General features: G+C 34.6%; 1 protein-coding gene across 6 annotated transcripts; it reads left to right on the top strand.

Annotated features, from left to right (window-relative positions):
- Positions 1–935: 935 nt before the first annotated feature.
- LOC7464569 (protein FORGETTER 1) lies at positions 936–23,103 on the top strand. Of its 6 annotated transcripts, none has more exons than XM_024610995.2 (32): positions 4,760–5,411; positions 6,711–6,776; positions 6,914–7,087; positions 7,165–7,295; positions 7,479–7,555; positions 9,623–9,804; positions 9,955–10,032; positions 10,997–11,129; positions 12,467–12,527; positions 12,612–12,693; positions 13,937–14,065; positions 14,191–14,334; positions 14,443–14,539; positions 14,628–14,759; positions 15,192–15,262; positions 15,332–15,504; positions 15,680–15,773; positions 16,533–16,630; positions 16,715–16,850; positions 17,131–17,237; positions 18,228–18,323; positions 18,419–18,506; positions 18,619–18,739; positions 18,919–19,030; positions 19,112–19,235; positions 19,301–19,378; positions 19,496–19,614; positions 20,269–20,322; positions 20,400–20,502; positions 21,253–21,381; positions 22,401–22,512; positions 22,723–23,103. In XM_024610995.2, the coding sequence occupies exons 1-32, from the start codon at positions 4,902–4,904 to the stop codon at positions 22,752–22,754; spliced, it is 3,843 nt and encodes a 1,280-aa protein (XP_024466763.1). In that variant the 5' UTR covers positions 4,760–4,901; the 3' UTR covers positions 22,755–23,103. The 6 variants fall into 6 exon arrangements, 4 of the variants coding, with proteins under 4 accessions (XP_052312346.1, XP_052312345.1, XP_024466763.1 ...); XM_024610996.2 differs by having other exon boundaries at positions 5,330–5,411; positions 6,715–6,776; XR_002984430.2 differs by lacking the exons at positions 22,401–22,512; positions 22,723–23,103 and having other exon boundaries at positions 4,758–5,411; positions 20,269–20,317.
- The last annotated feature ends 181 nt before the right edge of the window (positions 23,104–23,284 follow it).

Consider the following 23,284-nt stretch of genomic DNA (forward strand, 5'->3'; position numbering starts at 1 on the left):
TTACCATCACACTTTTGATTTTTAACCATCATAAACCGCAACCGCAAGTCACTTCAACAAACAATGAGCACGTGTAAATTATCACAAGGCTACTGTACCGACAAAATGATTTAACACTGCATCATTAAGTTAAGTAATACTCTAAAAGGCATGGGAGCACTGTAGCTTCCTTTTTTTTTTGGTTAACTTTTCTTCTTTTTTTTTTTCAAAATTTATTTTTTTTTCAACTTTCTTATTTTTTTTATTTCTTTTTTCTTATTTTTTTAAATTTTTTTATTTTACTTTTTAAATATTGACGGTTAAAATTTTTGCTTTATAATTTTTTTCTTTAAAATACTGTGGATTGCTGCGATGTTTTTCCATATAGTTTTTCTATTTTATTTCTTTATTTTTCAAAATTATATTTGCTGATTTTTTTTAATATTTAACTGATTGAGAATTTAGTTTTGTAATTTTTTTCTTTAAAACATTGTTGATTGCTACAGTGTTTCTCCACATGGTTTTCTTTTATGATTTTCTCCGAAATTATCTTTTTTTATTTTATTTTTTAATATTAAGCTGGTTAAAAATTACAGTTATAATATGTGAGGAAAGTACTGTAACTTTCCTCGAAAATTACTGTTGATTGCTACAATGTTTTTTTCCACATGGTTTTTTTTCTGTTTTTGTTATGTTTTTCCCTAAAATTATATTTGTCAATTTTATTTTTTAAATATTAAGCTGGTTAAGAATTGCAATTACAAGTAAATACAAGTTTTTCCTCACAAAACACTATGGATTGATACAGTTTTTCCTCACATGGTTTTTTTCCAGTTTCTTTTGTGTTTTCTTTTTTTGTGATATTTTTTTCCAAAATTATCTTCGTCGATTTTTTTTTTTAATATTGAGTTGGTTAGAATTTAACTTTGTAATAAAGGTTAATCATGTGGGGAAAGCATTGTAGCTTTGCTCATAAAATATTGTGGATTGCTACAATGTCTCTCCGCATAGTTTTTTTTTGTTATAATTTTTTTCAAATTATCTTTTTTATTTTTATTTTTTTAATATTGAGTTGTTTGTAAATTACAATTACAAGTCATTACAAATAAGGCTAAATCACGTGGGGAAGCACTGTAGCTTTCATCACAAAATACTGTGAATTGCTACAGTGTTTTCAACATGATTTCCCCCCCTTTTTTGCTTTTTGTTTTGTTTTTTTTTTCTAAAATTGTCTCTGTCAATTTTTTTTTAAATATTGAGCTGATTAAGAATTTAACTTTGTAATTTTTTTTTCTTAAAACACTGTGAATTGTTGCAGTGTTTTCCCATGTGATTTTTTTATGATTTTTTTCAAAATTATCTTTGTCGATTTTTTTTAATATTAAATTGGTTAAGAATTAAAATTACAATAAAGCTAAATCATATGAGGAAAGCATTGTAGTTTTTCTCACAAAATACCGTGGATTGCTACAATATTTCTCTAAATAGTTTTTTATTTTATTTTATTGGGAAAAGCGCTATAGTTTTCCTCACAAAACATTGTCAATTGCTACAACGTTTTTTCTCATGGGTTTTTTTCCTTCCATAATTATCTTTGTTGGTTTTTTTTTTAATATTAAGTTGGTAGAGAATTTAGCTTTGTAATTTTTTTTTATTAACTGAAAAGCTAAATCATGAGGCGAAAACACTGTATCTTTTCTCACAAAACACTGTAAATTGCTACAAATCATTTTGTTTAGTCTCTAAGTTTTTTATCACCAACACAACTTTTTTTTTCGTCATGAAATATTTGCTCCATCATACATTTAATTTCTATTACTTATCTAGCACTGGTTCACAATTATAACGCTATCAAGTGTATTTGTTTTATAAGCCCGCGGCAGCGTGCGGACATGTCATCTCGTAATACTCTAAAAGGCGTGGAGAAAGCATTGTAGCTTCCCCACGCCTTTCACTTATTAATATATTATTATTATTATTATTATTATTATATTATATTATATTATATTATAGAACTGTCGTTTTTTTTTTCTGGTTTTTTTAATGAATTTTTTTTTGTTTGATTTAGTTTGTTAATATTAATTTTTTTTATTTAGTTATCAAATTTTTATGATACGGATCCCGGATTTGATGGGTTAGCCTGATTTGATGAGTTAACCCATATTTTTTTTTCTTTTTAGTTAATTTTTTTCTAGTTTAGTTTGTTAATATTAAATTTCTTTATATTTAATTATCAGACTTTCATGACACATATCCTGGGCTTGAAGGGTTAACTTGGTTTGATGGGTTAACCCAGTTAATTCTAGGTAAACCCGTCAATTTTTTTTTCTATTTAGTTATCAAACTTTCATGACGCGAATCCCATGTTTTACGGGTTAACCTGGTTTGAAGAGTTAATCCAATTAATTCAGATTTTTTTTTTCTTTTTCTTCATGTTGGTTTTTTTTATTTGTTTTTTTCTTTTTAATTAATCTATTTAATTATCATACTTTTATGACACAACTTTATAGCCATACCCATATCCAATATTCTTGGGTCCGGTGTTGCAGCCAGACTCACTTAAACTTGGGTCATGTAAGTTTAATGTTATTATTAATATTATAAATATTACTCTTAGGTCAGACGTTGCAGTCAAACTCAAGACTCTTGGGTATAATTTTGCAGAAAAACCCAAGACTTTTAAATTTTAGTTTTTTTTAATATTTTTTATGTAAAAAAAATAACCCACAACATCGCACGGGTTATGTAACTAGTTTCTAGATATAAAAAACATCGAATGTCCCTGTATGCGACCATCTTGAACGCAAACCAGTATAAACTACATCATTGTTATACGCTATGCTATAGACCATATTTTTTTTTAAATGTGAGGAAAATATTTAAGCCACGCTAACAAGTTTTTCAATATAAAATAAAATTTAAATCATACAGAGATTAAAAATATGATCTGAATCAAAATAAAATTCAAGATAATAATTTTTTAAATAATTTTTTTTCCTTGTAGTTGTTGAACAATTGGCAGGACTTTGAAAACTTTTTGAAAACTGCAAGGATGACGACGATAGATTCCAATCTATATTCTATAAGGTGGATCGAGAACTTTATGAAACCAGGCAATATAAATAAAGTCTGTATATAATTTTTTAGTTGATCCATACAAACTCTTTATAAACTCGTATATGTTTGTAGTTAAAACATTGATGCGTAAGTAATACTCTGACGTGGACTAACATTGCGAGCGACTTCGTGAATATTATTTCACTTTGTTTTTATATTTTAAAAATATATTTTTATTTTTAATTTTTTAAATTAATATTTTTTTTAATATTTTTAGATTATTTTGATACATTGATATAAAAAATAATTTTTTAAAATAAAAAATATTATTTTAATATATTTCTAAATAAAAAATATTTAAAAAAACAACTATAACCATACTCCTAAACCGGCAATTAAATCACTGCAATACAACAATTCCATAAATGTTGTTAAAAACAAATCTTCCCATGTAAATCATATTTTATAAAAATAAACACATGCTCAACTAGAATTTGATAAATTAGTGAGCAAACTTGGAAAAATCTAGATAAAATTAAAAATAAAATGGAAAAAAACTAAGAATAGAGTGCAAAATTTACATGTTTTATTAAATTAGAGTTAGTTTGATATTATAATAATGATTATTTTTAAAAAATATATTGAAATAATATATATTTTTTAAAAATCATTTTTAACATCATGATTTAAAAACATTGAAAAATTAATTTTTTTTAAAAAATATTATTTTTTAAAATAATTTTAAATCTATAAACAAATAGGCATTGAATAACAATCCAAATACGTATAAAAATAGATCATCGCAAGCTTTCAATATATTTAGGATGTTTGACACATGATAATTATTTAAAAAATATTTTTAAAAAATATTTAAATTTTTTTTTATCGTGACTTTAAAATAATTAGAAAAATAATAATATATTTTTTTAAAAAATTAAATTTCCTGAAAACTCGCGGATATCCTCGGAAACTAACACAGCATCAGGGTGATGTGAGGATTCCTGAGGGCTGAGATATGTTTTCCAAGAGGCTTTGAGCAGTGGAGGTGGATCCCACGACTTCTACGGTTTGCTGAGCATGATAGGGAGGAGACGATTGATGCTTCGTCCACGTCACTTTTTGTAAATTTTGTGGAAGGGCCCGGAATAACAAGGTATAGCTCGCTAGCATAGGGTGTTAAAAAAAACCGGTTTATTTATAATGTTTGTATTATTTAACTTGAATTTAGATAATATAAATATTATAAATAATATTACATAAAAAATACAAGAAATAAATATGGATAGTTTTTTTTAAGACATGGTTAACTTAACTTGATTTATAAATTCCATAATAATAAACTTAATTTATTATTTTGTGTTCTATTATTTTTTTTACAACTGATTATTTTATTTTAATGATTTGTTATGTATTAAATCTGAATTATTTATTAAAATTTACAATAAGTTTTAAATTTATTTGTTAAACTTAAAATTTTAATTATAATTAAGTCTAACTCATTAAAATTAACAAGATAAACTCAAAATATATACAGATATTTGTAATATTCAGAAACCCCGGCTCCGAATACTATCTTACCCGACAAGCAAAGCAACCTCCCAGAGTTTATTCCGATAAGAAAAAAGTGCTTCTCCCGATCACGCGCAACGCGCGTTCGGTTATCAGTCCACTACCCACCCACAGCGAAATATCATTTCCTGGAATAATAAAAAAAACTGAGACCTGATCAAACAAAAAAAAAAAAAACTGAGATAAAAAAACCTTCTAACTCCCAACAGAAACCCCTTCGCGCCCCAATCCCCACCAGTTCTACTTCTCCACACCACCACTTACCTCCCCCCAATCAGAAAATAAATTATTATATTATGACTCAGCCATCGGCACCACCGCCGCTGGCCTCACAACCATCACCACAACCTCACTCTGCAGGCGGCAGCGTCCAGGTCCGCTGCGCTGGATGCCGAATGATCTTAACCGTCGGACCCGGAATCACGGAATTCGTCTGTCCTTCATGTAAGATGCCGCAAATGCTGCCGCCTGAGCTCATGAAAAAGGCGGTGGCTCCGCCGCCTCAAAACAATAACAATATGCTCCATAAAATTACGTCGCCTTCGCAACTGCAAACGCCTGCTCACGGTGTCGATCCGACCAAGATGCAACTGCCTTGTGCTAATTGCAAGGCTATTTTGAATGTTCCTCATGGTCTGGCTCGGTTTCAGTGCCCTCAGTGTTTTATCGATCTCGCTGTTGATTTGTCGAAGATTAAACAGCTCTTTCCTCCTCCTCCTGCTATTCCTCCTCCTTCGCGAGCGGTGCTTCCTCTTCCTCCTCTACCGCGACCAGTTCTTCCTCCTCCCCCCGAAGAAGTCAACGAGGTTTTGCATCAATTGTTCTCTGATTTTTTTTTCGTGTATTTATTTAAATGGAGTAAAATTTATTTGAATTTTAAAAAATTAGGGCTTTCTGCTGAGTGCTGCTTCTAAGCAGTAGTAGCTGTAGTGAATAAGGGCAACACTCATAATTACTAGAAATGTATGCGTGCTAAGTGCTAACAGAAAGAAAAGGTTAAGCTTTTAGTAGCTGCATTGTAGCTGGCAATGTACTAGATGGTGGAGGACACTGCCGTTTCACAGTTGGGTGACGTGGTGGCTTATTTAGGTCTTCTACTTCTAAATTTCAACATCAGGAGTTCTTCGTTTCGCGACCTTCCTTGCGAGGTTTTTGGTACACAATGAGACTGGGAATTAAGAGAAGTGGGTTGTGTTTTTTCATTTAGTTTTCTAAAACCCGTTAGAAGGGAGTATAAGACCTTATTGCTCTTACAAGGTTCTCTGATGACTTATGTTAGAGATCCTGAAAGAGCGATTGAAAAGTTGATTTCTGGGTTAATTCAGGAAAGGAAAGAAGAATACCCTCAGTTAAGATCATTCCCAGGAAGGAAGCGTGACACTTTGTGAGTGTGGAGAAAAGGTAGTGAAGTTATTCACAGAACTTTCCAATTGAATTCAAGGAGTACAAACGTGTTTATTTACTTGAAATATTTGTAACCTAGTTGGACTTGGACTCCTAAATAGGAAGACTCAGACATTCTTATATCATTAGAAAACAACTTGAACGAAATCCATTTGCTTGAGGAACATTGGGCACCGATATATAAAATAGGAACCTAGATCTTGCTATTAACAATTTCTAGCAAATATAGAAACAAGCTTGTCTCTACTGACAAATTTGGAAAACTTGTCTCTACTGACAAATTTGGAAAATTGTAGAAATACTCCGTTTCTAACAACAAGTATCACTACCAGGACTGAAATAGGTTGGTAAGTGCAAATTGACATCCATATTCAACCAGCTTTGTCATCATTCCCACCAAATCAAAGCTCAGGGTTTATAAATTGGCACCCCTTCTCTTATCTAAAACTAAAAATGTTTTTCTCCACCACCATCCTGCCAAACAAAACTCAAAAGATCTTGGACGCCCCTTCTCTTATCTAAAAATAATAAAAAAAGTTTTTCTCACCATCACCCTGCCAAACAAAATTCAAAAGATCTCAGATGCATATTCGAGTGCCCTGTTGTGGGATGTCTTGTGAAAGCTGGTGATTTGAAAATATGTTAACTTTCTTGTTCATATTCCGCTTTGTTTCATCCTTTTTGACACTAAAACTTGTCAGGTAGCCATTGAAGTGGAGAGAGAAGAAGATGAAGGTGGCACCGTGGGAGAAACTTTTACAGATTATGTGAGTATTATTTCTAAAAGCTTCACATTAGAAGTTCTGCAATGATATTCTCTGCATTTCTGAACTTTTGGCTCGTGTATAGTTTTTGGTTATTGAGCAGTAGAATTTAGTTGATGTTTATGCGTTCCTTTATGCAGAGACCTCCGAAACTATCTATTGGACCACCTCATCCTGATCCTATTGTGGAGACTTCTTCCTTGTCTGCAGTGCAGCCACCTGAGCCCACTTATGATCTAAAAATCAAGGATGATTTAGAAAGTTCAAAGGCTTTGTCATGCTTGCAGATTGAGACATTAGTCTATGCATGTCAGGTTGTTTTCTACAATAGAACTTATGGTAGGTGATTATGTGTGCCACTACTGATAAGTTATTGTTGATTTGATGACAGAGACACCTTCAACACCTTCCAAATGGTGCCAGGGCTGGATTCTTTGTTGGAGACGGAGCTGGTGTGGGTAAAGGTAGGACAATTGCGGGCTTGATATGGGAAAACTGGCACCATGCAAGGAGGAAAGCATTGTAAGTTTTGGGTTACACTCACTGATTTGCATGCAGACCTTCAATCTATCCTCGTCCTCTGTTCATTTTTTGTGGCTATTACTGGACTGTTAAGTTATTAATTTGCATTTACAGCTAGGAAGGATGCTATATTTCAACCCATGTTCCATAATGTTTTTCATCTTCTCTAATGTTCTTACACAGGTGGATTTCTGTTGGTTCAGACTTGAAGTTCGATGCAAGAAGAGACCTGGATGATGTTGGGGCAGCACATGTTGAAGGTAAATTCTCAAGTCTTTGCTAGCTTATGTGATGATTTTATGCAATAATAATATTCTGTTTTAGCTATTCAACATATGGGATTAATGATTGAAGTAGCATACCATTTGAAATCAGAATTATTTGTTCAAGATTGGGTGTGGAAAGGTTTGCTTTAATGTGTGGAGTTATAGAAATTTGGAAAACGAGAGTTTAGGGACCTGAGAGGATATTTTTCTTGCTTTGGTGGTAGAATAAATGTTTTGTTAATTAAATCTTCTGCAATATTTTTATATGGACTAGAGGAGCAAACGCGTAAACATCAGATGTGAGTATACAGTAAATATATTTGGAAATATATTTGGGTTTAGTTTTTCTTTTATCGTTGCTATTATTTTTGTTGTTGTTATTTTCCACATTAGCTTTTATTTGTGCTACTGAGCACTTTTGGCCTTGCCTTGTTTGGATATTTCTGAGTAGTGATCATCTCATTGTACAGCGTTTACATGTATGCAAATGTTTTATTCTATCTGTAAAAGCATAGTAAAGTAGATAGAGAAGTTTCTCTTAGTAGTGAATCCTTGTAACAGTAAGATTTTTGATTAATTGCATTCTCTTTAAGTTTTGATAATGAAAGTTCTCCCTAATTTTGTTGTAATGTGTGGACTATGGTTCTGTTTCAAGTGTTACTGGTGATTGCTTTGGATGTTTATGCCATTTTAAATTGCAATGAGATCATTTGATTCTTGGAAAATCTGGTTTGAAATACTTGGAAAAGCTAAATTATATACAGGAGACAGAAAAATTATAAATATGAACCAAGTACTTTTTTGTTGCTCAATTGTTTCCCAGAGAGTTGCAATAGATAGATTACCGCTGCAAATTATAAACTATCTTAGTGTGAATATACTCGGGCAATGATTTTAACTTTCTTCTTTAACAAGGTTCAAAAAATGGAATATCGAAGTTCTGTTTTTAGTGAATTTTTTTTTTAATGTAAAAGAAACTGTGTAAATGTTGAAAAGAGTAGAAGTACAATCACAAAATGGAGGATAAGACAATGTCCAAATTAAGGGTGCAGCAAACAAACAAAGCAAAAGATTACAAAACTAAAGCAGCCAAATCTCAGTTCAGTGTCAATTAATGATACTTCCCCTAAACGTGCTAGAAGCATGACACACCATAAGGATGCAAAGAAAACTATTCTATCCCATAACAAATTAGTGGAAGTAAGTTGATAAGTTGATTCCTGAAAATTCTTGCATTTCTCTCCAGCCAAATCCTCTGAAAGACTGCATTCATTGTACAAATTCCATAACATACCTCCGCCCAAAACCCATAAAGGAAACCTGCAGAAAATCTTCCACCCTACTGGGATACCCAAGGCTCACCACCACAAGCCATCGATATTTTTCACATTTCCCAAACCACTGGACAATGTAAAAACAAATGACTGTGAGACTTGGTGACCCATTATGCCAATATCAGGAGATAAGGTCTTGTGAGGTCCTCTAATCTGTAACAATTCATTATTATCACCTTGAGAAACAGTCCAGATGAAAGCATTAACTTTGTTGGGAAGTTAGCTTTCCAGATATGATATAAAAAAAAACTACTGTGTTCATTTTGGGAGAGATGGCATGAAATTTTTTTTAAAAATTTCAGACCCCTCCAAAGACCATCGGAGAGAATTATATCAATAAAGTATACTAAAGCTGGGTAGAATCATATTATTTCAACATGGCTGTTTTAAATGCTAAAAGGTTGCTTTTTTTTTTTATGTTAACTACCTTTGTTGGAAGTAAGAAGTTTAATTCTAGTGATTTTGGTAATCTGTTGGCATGGTTGAGCTAGTTGGGGTGTTAGGATGTGTAGAAGTAGTTTGATAAAGAAGTGGCAGAGGATACATAATCACTTAAAACTGAAACCCAAACTTGAGAGCTGCTGATAAACTCTTTTGTGACAAAATATCATTTGCTTATACTTGGCTTTTGGCTGCAAATTTGAGATTTTTAAATACAATCTGCTGTTATTATCTTGTAATCCATAAATGGAAAAACCAACATAATACTTCTTATTTCTCCATGCAGTACATGCTTTGAACAAGCTGCCCTATTCTAAGCTTGACTCGAAGTCTGTTGGGGTCCGAGAGGGTGTTGTATTTTTGACATACAGTAGCCTCATTGCATCTTCTGAAAAAGGTCGTTCTCGTCTGCAGCAGCTTGTGCAGTGGTGTGGATCAGGATTTGATGGTCTTCTAATATTTGATGAGGTAGTATACTTCTTTTGGAAGTTTGTCTTATGTTTGTCGCTTTGACAGTCAGACCTTGCAAAGTTTTTGTTATTTGACTGACTCATTGAGTGCTGTGTTTCAATACATCCTTATAATTTTCATTGCTAAGGATCAATGGCTTTATTGTAGTGCCACAAAGCAAAAAATTTGATACCTGAAGCTGGAAGTCAACCCACACGGACAGGTGAAGCAGTTCTTGATATTCAGGTTTGTCCTTGAAACTGATTTCCAGAGAAGATTTTTTCCTTGCCTGTTCTGCACTTCCTTTTTACTAGGTGTTTGGGATTTTCTCATTTATGTCTGTACAATGTAGGTATCATCATTCGTCTCTGTAATCTAATCATGTGAATACCTTTCTGGTGGTATTTAAGATATTTTTTTATAAAAAATTTAGAGGTTTCTTCTTACAGTTTTCACTTCCATTAAATTATTATAGTGATTTAAGCTATTAAATTTTCCTATATGTGAAAAGGACAAATGTACACAGGAAACGTTTATGGTTCTGACATGACCATGGAAGATGGTGTGTTACGGAAATTGTTATTCCAAGAACTCATGGCATAAGTTTGCAGTTGCCAAGTGTGTATCACTCCTATTTTTAAAAGAACTATTGGTTTCTGTTTATGAAGGTATAATGGGAACTATTATGTGGGGATGGAAGAAAGGCTTCTTCTTCTGATCCCTCCTTAGTTGGGGCTTACGGCGGCCATCCACACTTAGACTGGTGAATTCATAAGAATTATTTTCTTATGCTCTCTCCTAGGATTCAAATGCTAGAGGATAATGTGGGGAGCAAAACCACTTGCTAATTGTGTTAAGCCTCCAAGGGTCTTTTTCAGTTTTGATGATTTCTTTTGTTGGATTGCATGCAATGCATTTCTATTTATTTCTTCTATGCTTCTATTCTCATGTGCATGTGCACACACGAAAAAGCTGACATGCTCAGGAAATCATGCTGGTGGATGTGCATGGACACGCCTATGGTCACACTTGCTATACCATATATCACACAAACATTCACAAGTTTGGTTGATGCTTCTGTTTTTTAAAAATATTTTGGAGTAATGATCATGGGTTAGCTATGCTATTTGTTATTGCAAAGTGGCTTTGGATGATTAAACAAGGTTTCCCTGAGATCTTAACTTTCAATATTCATGTTCCAATATAACAGGCCCGACTTCCTGGAGCACGTGTTATCTATTGCTCAGCGACCGGTGCATCTGAGCCCCGAAATATGGGTTATATGGTCAGGCTTGGTCTTTGGGGAGATGGAACATGTTTTGATGTTTTCCAGAAGTTTCTAGGTGTGATAAGTTCATGCATTTTATTCCTAGCTCCCCTCTCTTATGTTCCTCTATCATTTCTGTATGCATATTGTCTGTGCCACATTTTTTCTTTTGTTCAGCTTTGGTAAGATGATGTTTGAGTTAGAAGAATTTCAGTTACAAAACAAAACTGGTTTTAGTTGGAAGCAGTAGAATAGTATAGTTGAGTACATAAATGGTAGAGGCCTAATTGATCTCCCACCAAAAGGTTTAGTTTTGTAATGCTAACTGTTATAGGAACATTATTCATAAATCATATTAATATTTTTTTCCTTCTCTATTGGATAATTGAATCTGCTGTTGTTTACTTTGTTGAAAAGTTTGTATGCATGTGTTTCAAGATCCTATTTGGAAGGCATGAGTTAGTTGCTGAACTCCCTCCCTCCTCTCTCTCGCTTTCATAAATGTGCCCATGCAGACATAAATTCATCTGTTTAACTGTCAATTGTAAAGGCTGTATAATTGAAATGCTTGTGTGCTTCTCTACATGTCAAGGTGAGGTTTAGAGGATTGCCTTTCAGTAGGGAGGGTTTCTGGCAACAAAGCGATATGCTTTGTGCATAAGGAGCAGTACTCGTTCCTTTTGTCCTATAGTTGCTCAATCATAATTATTAATCTAGGGAGATAGAGACTCAAGTAAAGGAGCTATAATTTGTCTAGTATTGAATTAACCTTGAACAAAATGCACGAATAATATATTGAACTTAAGCCACAAAAAGCTCCTGAGGAAAAGAGTGTAGGATATCTGAAACAATCATCATAATTCCCTAGGTATATAACATTAGGTGCAATTTCTAGAACACCACTGGATATAATGAAAAAGAATGAAGAAAGATCTAACTTCTTCCATAAGATTACATGGTAAAGAGAAACTAATATTTGTCATATCTTGAGTTATTTGTGTTTTGATATATTTGTGTTGGGACTCTGGAGGTGACCATCAAAGAAAGTTTTTATATCTTAGATGCTAGGCTGTGTCAAGAAACTACATATTATAATGATAATTAAGAACTTAGAAGAAGAGCAAATAATTAGAACACACCGAGATATTTGCATTTAGTTATCAAGAAACGTATTATTGAAATTACCAGATGATATAACCATAAATTTTGGAATCTGCAGGCTGCTGCTGATTGATTCGCTTGATATTATATGCTCATTTCTTGTTGTTCTGGAACTCTTCTGTGTGTTTGTGTGTTAAGCTTCCATAAATCTCCACTATGGGCATTTTCTCTATGATTTGTTTTTGCTGCTTCTATGTCGCTAGTTAAATACGATGTTCACCATTCAAAGTTAGCTAAATAATAGTTTTGCAGGTGTTCTTGAAAAAGGTGGTGTTGGAGCATTGGAACTTGTTGCCATGGACATGAAAGCAAGGTTGTTATTGTTGAAATGATTTTGTAAACTAGATTTATTTTTAGGAATTTATTATATAATTTGTCATCAACTTCTGATTTTCAGGGGAATGTATGTATGTCGTACCCTTAGCTATAAAGGGGCGGAGTTTGAAATTGTTGAAGCGCCCTTAGAACCTGAGATGATGGTAAGAAGCATCAATTGGCTTTCCAGTATGAGACATAGGAATTGATGGTCGAAGTTGTTACTGCCTTCCAAGGATCTATATGAGCTATGACTATGATTTTGACCTTTTTTTATACTTTACTTCCTGGTATCCACTTAACTATAGTTGGTCTTTTTTGATCTCCCCCTTTCCTTCTTTACCCTTTGCACCACAGAGCTGTGCTGGTTTCTAACCCCTGTAACATGTCCAAATAAAAGCACTGTGTATGGTGTTTCCATGCTAAATATATTGTTTTGAGCAAGCTGATGTTGTTTGCTTGCCATGAATTTTGAAATTGGTCTGATGCCCCAGACCAAGTTCTGCTGGATGTTTTCCTTTCACATTGCTCAGCAAGATGTTTTAAATAGCAGGGCAGTTCGACATTGCTTGTTACTTATTCAATTTTGTTTTTTATTCTTAAATATGCTGATAGCTTAGACATCGTCAGCAAATCATCTTGGCATATTTTTTTTTGTGGCCAATTTTATGCTCTCAACAAACCAAGTAGCGTGGAAGGTAAAGAGAGGTTATATTTAGGTAACCATGTTTAGGTCAGTCTATCTCATTTCTGGACAGAACAACCTTAGATTTGTAACCCTGCAAAATGCCCTGCTATTTTACTTATTTACCTGCTTGGTTCTGGTCTTTGTTCTTTTTTCCCAGCTGATTGTCCCCATACTCCATGTGGCCAAGAATGCATTGAACCCACCAATTTAATGCGCTAAGAATGTAGAATGACACTCCCATTAGGATTTATTAACATGGCCTCTGTCCTTTAAGTGCCTTGTCAAATTTTTGGGCGAGGTTTCTGTAGCGTTGTGGAAAATATCTGTTTGTTAATATCAATTGATTTGAAATAGCTGTCCACTAAAAGTGGGAATTTTTAGCAAATTACTTTCCTATGTATCATTGTTGACTTCTCACTTGTGGGGAAGGATGAGAACTCCTCGTTCGAAGTTTCGGACCTCATCTTGAATGTGGTGTTTGAATGTTCCTTTCTGTCACTCATCCATTCCTTTAGTTTATAGGAACTTTAGTTTTTCCACTGATCCCTACTAACTTGATTCAGAATCTCCTAGGCGGGGACTATCATCACCCAATAAAGCATTGCCTTTTCCCTGTTTTTATTGCACCTGTAGTTTCCCTGAATCTCTTGATTTTTCTCTTTTCTTTTTTTGATAAATAATCCCTCGAGTTTTCTCATATTGGATTCTGAATTGCTTAGGACATGTACAAAAAAGCAGCAGAATTTTGGGCAGAGTTACGAGTGGAGTTGCTTTCAGCAAGCACCTTTCTCACCAATGACAAACCTAACTCTAGTCAATTGTGGAGAGTATATTGGTCAAGCCATCAGGTTTGGCCTTCCCTTGTGGTTTAAATGTTTTTCATTGATCCTCTTTTTGTAAAATGCTTATTTTATTGTTTGACAAGTTATTCTAATTAATTTTTTCATTCATTCATTCATTCATTTTGTGGCAGCGCTTCTTTAGACACATGTGCATGTCAGCTAAGGTGCCTGCTGCTGTAAGAATAGCTAAGCAAGCATTGACAGAAGAAAAGTGTGTTGTTATTGGCCTACAGAGTACCGGGGAGGCTCGAACTGAGGAAGCTGTTTCAAAATATGTGCGCATGTCATTTATTCATTGATGTGGTGCACACATTTTCATGTGATTCTTCCAATTGGCATCATTTAGTTTCTTATTTGAATGCCATTTATACTTTCTTGAGCAGGGTTCTGAACTTGATGATTTTATTTCTGGTCCTCGAGAGTTGCTGCTGAAATTTGTGGAAGAAAATTATCCTCTGCCTGAAAAACCAGAGCAACAAGGTAATTATGTGGTTATGATTTGTGTTAATTGAACCTTATGCATTACGGCTTATATGGATTATGGAGTTTGCTTTCTTGTTTTATGTAGGAGAGGAAGGTGTAAAGGAACTTCAACGGAAGAGGCACTCTGCAACACCTGGTGTTTCATCGAAAGGGAGAGTCAGAAAAGCTGCAAGATGGAAGCCTGAGAGTGATGATGACTTTGATGAAGGGTTTGGAAGTAAGTTTTCTGAAGTCTGACATTAATTGATTTATTGCAGTAACCATGGACCAAACGTGATTCTCTCTTTTGTTATATCATGGGTTTGCAAAATGATGCTTCTTGCTTGCATTCTTGGTACATGACTGATCTTCATTGTTGAAGAAAAGAGAGAGAGAAGAAATCTAGTGTCCGAACCTTTTAATGCTCTTGTATGGTTTTATTCTCATGTGTTCTGTCTTTTCATGTGAACGTCCTTGTGTCCTTGTTGAGTGCATTACCTTTTCCTTAATTAGTAAACTCACCTGCCAAATTTATTGATGCCATTTTTTTTTATTTCTTAGCAATATGGGGCTTTACTGCTCAAGTCTGGAGGCATTTTCTCTTGTATGCTATGATGCAAACTCTGAAATTGCTTTTCCCCCCTTCCTAATTTCTTTTTTGCCAATGCAGCTGATTCTGGAGGTGAATCCAATGGATCTGATGATGAGTTTCAGATCTGCGAGATATGCAATTCAGAAGAGGTAGTTTCTGATTTTTTTTGTGGTTTTGATATCAGTAAGGTGCTATTATTTATAAAATTTTAACCGCAGGGAAGGAAGAAATTGCTCCAATGTTCTTGTTGTGGACAACTGGTCCATCCTTCATGTTTAGTGCCACCTGTTACAGATGTAGTATCTGAAGACTGGTCATGTCATTCGTGCAAGGAAAAAACAGAAGAATTTCTTCAACAACAGCATGCCTATCTTGTTGAACTTACAAAGAGGTAGCCTATCTTATGGAAGCTAATTAGTTTTTCCTGTTTCTTAGTAATTTTACCTTCTACGATTACTTTTCTCATCTGGGCTGCTGATGGTCATGGTGGGCTGCTGATGGTCATGGTGTTTCTAAATCACCAATTGTTAAAAGCATCATTATATAATTTACGAACTTGATATTAGGTATGAAACAGCTTTGGAACGCAAATCAAAAATTTTGGAGATAATTCGATCCTTGGATCTTCCAAACAATCCTTTGGATGATATTATTGATCAGGTAGCGACCACATTCTGACTCTCCTCTCTCTCTAATACACGCACACACCCATACTTGTATGTATATTTATGGTGTGCTGTATGTAAGCCTCGATCTGCATACATTACTGACAAGCAGTTACCCACATTCAACATTTTGTAATATTTTTTTTAAAGCTAACGCTTGTTTTCCTGACAAGTTATCAAATCCTGTAAGAAGTTTTAATTTGTAAGAATGTTTTGCTTTTATAACCAAAATTTCCCCTTTCACTGGGCTCTGGGAGCATGGAGAGTGACAACAAACTCTTCTAGTGTATTTTTATTTATATAGCATTACTAAATGGGCAATGATTTTTGCTGCGTTGCTGAGTCACAATGCAGTGAAATTGTGTTATAGTCCTTGCAAACTTCAATATCAAATGTTACCTTAGTTATGTAGTCTCAAGTTCATGGTTTTCTTCTCCTGTCTGTTATTTTTGTTTTTTCCCTTCTGGAGATAAAAGGAAGTGTGTTTTTATAAGTGTTATGTTTCCAGTTACCTGTGGAAAATTATAGGGTCACAGATATTTTCAAATAACTTCACATAACTCAGTAAGCTTTTCCATTACCCTGGTTGATATGTAAATCTGTTAGGAAGCTCTTTTTTTTCTGGTTCTTGTATTCTGTCATGGATGATATGTCTTATCTGCATGTTGTAATCTTCTTTTCACTTTGATCTAATAATATTCTCTTCCTTTGGAAATAAAGAAACCCTTGTTGACCGAGCATTTAATATTTGCAGCTTGGAGGCCCTGATAAAATTTCTGAAATGACTGGGAGGAGAGGCATGCTTGTAAGGGCCACCAGTGGAAAAGGTGTAACTTATCAGCCACGAAACTCGTAAGTTGCTGTGCGTTTCCCCTTTCACTTATTGTTTGATTTCATTCCACATGACTGTTTTTACTTCTGTTTTTTTTACTTTAGAAAGGATGTCAGCATGGAAATGGTCAACATGCATGAGAAGCAGCTTTTCATGGATGGTAAGAAATTGGTTGCTATCATTTCTGAAGCGGGATCAGCTGGTGTGTCTTTACAGGCAGACAGAAGAGCAAAAAATCAGGTGTGCCCAATGCTCTGAATTTTTTTTGTTTGCTTGGTATTGCTCTTTGAAAATCTCTGAAGTTGATTGTTTTGCATGATTCTTTGGCATCTTCGTCTCATTTCTGCATGGTTCTGCTTTGTATAATTTGTACATTTTTTAAAGTTGTCTCACTTCCAATTAGGTGCCAACATTTCTATCCACAGAAAAAAAAATTATTTCTGCCTTGTTCTGCTTTTGTAATTTGCACAATTTGTAAGTAATTGTCTCATTAAGTGCTATATGACATTTCTACCAACAGAAAAGAAGGGTTCATTTAACTCTAGAACTTCCTTGGAGTGCTGACCGAGCAATTCAACAGTTTGGAAGAACACACCGATCAAATCAAGCTTCTGCGCCCATGTATAGGTAGGCCGGGCCATGCATGTTTAATTCTCTTTCATCTATTTGATTTTCTCATTGCATTAGTATACAAGTGTCATATTAAATATTCAACCTTTTGAATTAATATTTTACTTTGTTTTGTTTTATATTAAATGTAAAATTCCTAAGCTTACTCCCCCAACTTTTTTATAGTTGTCATGTCTGCTAGCCATTTGGCTCTTCAAGAGTGAATGATTTAAAAAAGCATATTGTTCATAATTTTATAAATGTTAAAATAGTAGTTGGGGACTTGGGGATCTTTGGGTGTGGGCTTAGGTTAGTTTCAGTTGATAAAATAATCCAAGCGCAGGGAGGAGGGTTGACATGAACTTCAAATTAGGTAGGTGAGGTAGTAAGTGCTTATAAGCTCTGCTAACTTGTCTCAATAACAACTGGAGAAGCCTTCTTCTGAGCTACTTGAGGTGATTCCCTTTTCATACATACATGACTAAATGGTGAGCATGAAGCTGGGAGACTTGATGTAGTATAGTGCTTGACAATGCACGCAAAATTATCCATGGCATTATGATTATATTAAACGAAGTTCTTGAAGGAAATTATGGAATTGTGTGTGTGTATAGCAAGTTAGAGGTCATATCAGATGGCAGAAGATAGAAGTTGCTAGCGAGGCAAATGGTTGAGGCTGAACGTGCTACCAAAACAAAGATGGGGCAAAGTTAGAATTTGGGTGAAGCCTTGAGAAAGATTGTTATTTTACACAATGGATGGGTAAAAATTATGATTTCTTTGGATAGGGTTAAGCTACAGTTTCTGAAACCATGGTTATTTGATCTGATCATGCCTTTTTGGTCATTGCTGATGTTTGTTACCAGAATAATAAAACTGTTGTCTTCAGTTTTGTTTGAAAGTAGTAGAGTTAACATATAGATGCTTAATAGTTGCAAAGCGTAAAGTCGACATCATAAATTGTTGGGCCAAAAACATACCTCTTTCTCTCTCTCTCTCCTTTGGCAGGCTATTATTTACTAATCTTGGTGGAGAACGCCGCTTTGCATCTATTGTCGCCAAGAGATTGGAATCTCTTGGGGCTTTAACACAGGGCGACCGCAGGTAACTTGGATATTTTATCCTCTGGGGAACAATAGCAGTTATCATTGATGTCTTTTGCTTGATTGTATGTCTCACTATGTGTAAATGCTTTTCAGGGCAGGGCCTTCATTGAGTGCTTACAATTATGATAGTGCGTATGGGAAAAAGGCTTTGACGGTGATGTATAGAGGGATTATGGAGCAGGTGTTCATCACCTTTTTCTTGATAATATTTTAGTATTTCTCTTCATGCTAGATTTATAGTGGAAAAATGGAGTGCCAGGTATTGTTGGGAATAACTAAAATTCAATTTTCAGGATACTCTGCCAGTTGTGCCTCCTGGATGTTCATCTGAAAAGCCAGAGACAGTTCAAGATTTTATAATGAAGGCAAAAGCTGCTCTTGTGTCTGTTGGAATAGTTAGAGACTCTGTTCTTGGTATTTTTTTTCTTGTGCATTCCCGTTTCACTACTTTTTCTTGAATTGAACTGTCAGAATATACTCACAGTTCACTAATTTTATTTTCGTTATTATGCCATCATTTTTACCGTTTTATCATCTTTAATCATCATTTTTTTTGTAACAATTATAACTCTAAATTCCCACATTTTATATAGGTAATGGGAAAGACTATGGAAAGTTGTCTGGACGTATAATTGATTCAGACATGCACGATGTTGGGCGTTTCCTCAATCGGATCTTAGGACTGCCACCTGATATTCAAAATAGGTTTCTATTTTGTTGATTGAGAAATGATTGCTTGTTGCATTCATAAATAAATTTAATCCACTAAACCGCTTTTCACTGCAGGCTGTTTGATTTGTTCGTCAGTATCCTAGATCTTCTTGTTCAGAATGCACGCATTGAAGGGAATCTTGATTCTGGGATTGTTGATATGAAAGCGAACATTATAGAATTACAAGGAACTCCCAAGGTATACTTTCTTGTTGTTCCTTTACTGGCTTTACTCAACCAGTGATGTTGACTTTTATCTTACAGACTGTTCACATTGATCAAATGTCTGGGGCATCAACTGTTCTGTTTACTTTTACTCTGGACCGTGGAATCACATGGGAGGTGTTTTTCTTCTTTCTTCTGTTTTCTTTATGCATGCATGTTTTAACTCTGAATGGTGAATGCTGGATTGCATCTTGATAAATAACTGTAAAATTTGTAAATGTTCATTAATGCTAGTCTGCAAGTACCATGCTCGAGGAGAAGCAAAAGGATGGGCTCAGTTCTTTGAATGATGGATTCTATGAATCTAAGAGGGAGTGGTTAGGAAGACGTCACTTTATTTTAGCATTTGAAAGGTATTGCTAGATTTGACTGCACCTCTATGTTTTTTATTTGTGAATTGTAAAGTTTTTATTATGTGAATCGTAAATTTTTATGACACAAATCAGTTGATTCCCTTGAAAATATTACTCTTTGATTAAAGAAAGTATGAAGCCAAAGAGGGCAAGTGAATCAAAACTCCAGTAGTCCACTGAGGTTTAAGGAAATCAACTCTAGCCTGAGTTTCTGGATGTTTGACCACTGTAGCTTGGAGAGGAACTGATTTTCGATGAAGTATTTCCAATTTAGCTACCAGATTTCTTCACTGTAAAAAAGATAGGAAAAGAGGTGAGAAATGTAAATGAAGGGTTTGACTGGAGGCATTAATACAAGTCCATAGTGGTAATTTTGCCACAAAATGAATACCAACTTCTCTGATCTCCATTTCACAGTGCTAGGATACATGTGTTTTAGAAACTTCTGCTGCTATTTTGTTGACTAGAGGCATTAATACAAGTCAATAGTGGTAATTTTGCCACAAAATGAATATCAACTTCTCTGATCTCCATTTCACAATGCTAGGATACAAGTGTTTTAGAAACTTCTGCTGCTATTAATATTAGGTGCTTCGCTATTTTATTGTTCTTGTATTCATCCTTTCAGTGTCTTTGTTTATTTCATTGCTTCAGCTCTGCTTCTGGAATGTTTAAGATTGTCAGACCTGCTGTTGGGGAGTCGGTAAGGTATCAAATATCACCAGGCTTAGTCAAAGCTTATATTGAATCTATTGTGTTCACTAACCCCTTCTTTCTTTCTCCAGGGAAATGCCTCTGGCAGAGTTGAAAAACAAATATAGAAAATTGCTGTCGTTAGAGAAAGCTCGTAGTGGCTGGGAAGATGAATATGAAGTTTCATCTAAACAGGTACAAAAAGGTGTTGAATATATGTTCAGATGATAAATGCTGTTAGCATTGGTATTTTGCAATATCAAATATAGCATAACTGCAATGCTAACATGATAGATTGACCGGTGATGAAAATTAATTGCATTTTATGTTGACTTTTCTTTGTGAACAACCATTTTAGGACATGCAAAGATGAGTTTTGTTCTTTGATGTGGATTTCTCTTCATCTTGTGTGTTCAAATTGTTAATGAATTGGATGCCAGCTTCGACCTTCCAACTTCCGTTTCAGCAGTCGGAGACAAGTCTTGTGTGAATATTCAAATTTAATATCTTCATTGCAAGCTTTCCAGTTTGTAATGTGTTCCTACTTAAATGGGGAATTATATACTGGAGTTAATTGATAATACCATGTGGAAAGTTTAGGACTCTGAAACAAGGGAAGTGACTTGGAGAGAATTTGGTGGAATATTTTAGCTTTGATTGATTAATGTTATTGATACTCCTTGCTGATAGTATCCCACTGTCCCCTTGTCATGTAGTCCAACAAAATCATGCCTAAGTGAAATGTGCATGTCTTGATACTGTGTGACTTCTTGAATCCCACTTTTGCTGTAATGCATTCATAATCGTATTGATCAATCTGGAATCTAAATAATTTTCTTCTTGAACTGACTATTTCCTCCATGTACACTTGGTGCATAATTTTTTTGCTAATTCTTCAGTTACCCTGCAGTTCTTACCTTAGCTTACTGTTAATTTTTCCTGCAGTGCATGCATGGCCCCAACTGTAAGCTTGGAAACTTTTGTACAGTTGGCAGAAGACAGCAGGAAGTAAATGTTTTGGGTGGTCTTATTCTTCCTGTTTGGGGCACTATCGAGAAAGCCCTTTCTAAGCAGGTAATGCAGGGCTTCTTAATGATTTCTAATTCCCATGAACATGATGTTTAGTAAATGCTACCTTGCTCATTTTTCAATTTTGTCCTTTCTGCTATAGACCACACTTGAGCCAGGAGTGTCAGTTTTACATGTATCGATCCTCCCTCTTCGAGATTTTTGACTTTGTGGCACTTTCACTGAAATCTAAATTTTTTTACTGCATTCTACTAGTTATGCAGTTGCTATTTTATTCCATGAGTTTCTTTCTGTGGGCAACACTTTTGAATTTGCAAGAGGGTCGTTTATTATGTAGTGCCAAAATTGCTTATGTTCGAGTTAGGTGCTCTATCGATGGATCTAGGTTTGATCAATAATTTGGAAAATGCTCTATTAAGTCTGATCTACTTGTCTGGAGGAGAGATACACACGAGGAATGAGGTGGAAAGATAGGTTAATTTCTTAATTGATTCCTAGCTTGGGTCAGTTTTCTTCCTTCTTCCTTTGTTTTTTGGATAACTATGAAAAGCAGCTGTTGGTTATGGAGTGGATCTTTTTTAGGTATTAGAAATATATGCATGCTGACTCAACTGAGCAATGTATCGCATTGGTGACACAAGTTCTAGAATATCAAGTGGAAGGAACCATAAACAAAGACACTGAAGTGTGCTGTGATTTCCATGCATGGTCAAGCTCTTTATATTACTGCCCTGTGCTTAAAATTTTCTTTTTAAAATAAAATGGAGAATTTATGAGAATTGATTTGTTTTTATGGGACTTCGACCAAATCATTTATTTCCAGGATTTTCTTACCTTGTCCCTGATTCTATTCCACAAGAAGAAACCAAACATTCAGTTTGTTTCCTTTTAGCATTGCCTGTTAATACAAAGGGGTATTTTTATAAATTGTTCAAAGCATGTCACTGCCATTAATACTTGCAGCAAAGAAATGTTTAATTAAAGAATCAGCTCACGGAATGAACTATCAATCTGATGTAATTGCCATTGAGATAAATTGAAACCTCAAGTAATATTCTCTTCAGGCTCGTCAAAGCCAAAAGCGACTCCGTGTTGTGCGTTTAGAAACTACCACAGATAACAAGCGAATTGTTGGGCTCCTTGTCCCAAATGCGGCTGTGGAATCTGTACTTCAAGGTCTCTCTATCTCCCTACCTTCTCTCACATGCTTAGTCTTATCTTGCCTTTATGCACACATGCACGAGTTTTGTTATCGAAGCTTGCTACAACTACCTGCCTCACCTCTGTGTGTGTGTGTGAGCGCGCACGCGTATAAGTCTGGATATAAATCTGTTTTATTGTAATTTACATGGATCTAATTCTAGTGTGATGTCGTCTTGGTTGCAGATTTAGCGTGGGTCCAAGATATTGATGATTGAGATGGTGCAGTCTTTTGTTCCAAGGAGCGTGTGAGCAATACAGAAAGTAAGAATGTTGCTTTGGAGACTTGAGAATGTGATTCAAGTCTGAAGATACAAGCATAAACCTCATAGTGAAAAAGTTAGAAAGTCATTCCCTGCACCATGCAAGGAAATTGTGCAGGCTCATTCATACTGATTTTTTGTCTTTTGCTTTTTTGCTCCATTTTTTGGCTCATAATTTTGTATATCTCTTACAGTATCGCAGAAGGCAGGAAGTTATAGGTTCCAGGTTGTACGAGTCGTAGTTGTACTCGAACTAATTTGTATAAATCTCTATATAATCATCATTCTATTGCTGATAAAGAAATCCTTCTGTGTTCATGTTGATATTATCCTCAATTATGCCGCTTTCTAATTGGATAGGTTTTAGCACCAGTGTTGAAATCCTTCTGTGTTCATGTTGATATTATCCTCAATTATGCCGCTTTCTAATTGGATAGGTTTTAGCACTAGTGTTGTGTTTAATGAATAGAGGGACACAAATCAGA

The sequence above is a fragment of the Populus trichocarpa genome, chromosome 10 (genome assembly GCF_000002775.5).
Source record: "Populus trichocarpa isolate Nisqually-1 chromosome 10, P.trichocarpa_v4.1, whole genome shotgun sequence".
NCBI lineage: Eukaryota > Viridiplantae > Streptophyta > Magnoliopsida > Malpighiales > Salicaceae > Populus > Populus trichocarpa.

Coding starts and splice junctions, on each gene's coding strand:
- LOC7464569 (XM_024610995.2), top strand. CDS start 4,902: ATGACTCAGCCATCGGCACCACCGCCGCTGGCCTCACAACCATCACCA. Junction 18,324..18,418: donor TTAACACAGGGCGACCGCAG/GTAACTTGGATA, acceptor AATGCTTTTCAG/GGCAGGGCCTTCATTGAGTG. Junction 22,513..22,722: donor TGTGGAATCTGTACTTCAAG/GTCTCTCTATCT, acceptor TCTTGGTTGCAG/ATTTAGCGTGGGTCCAAGAT.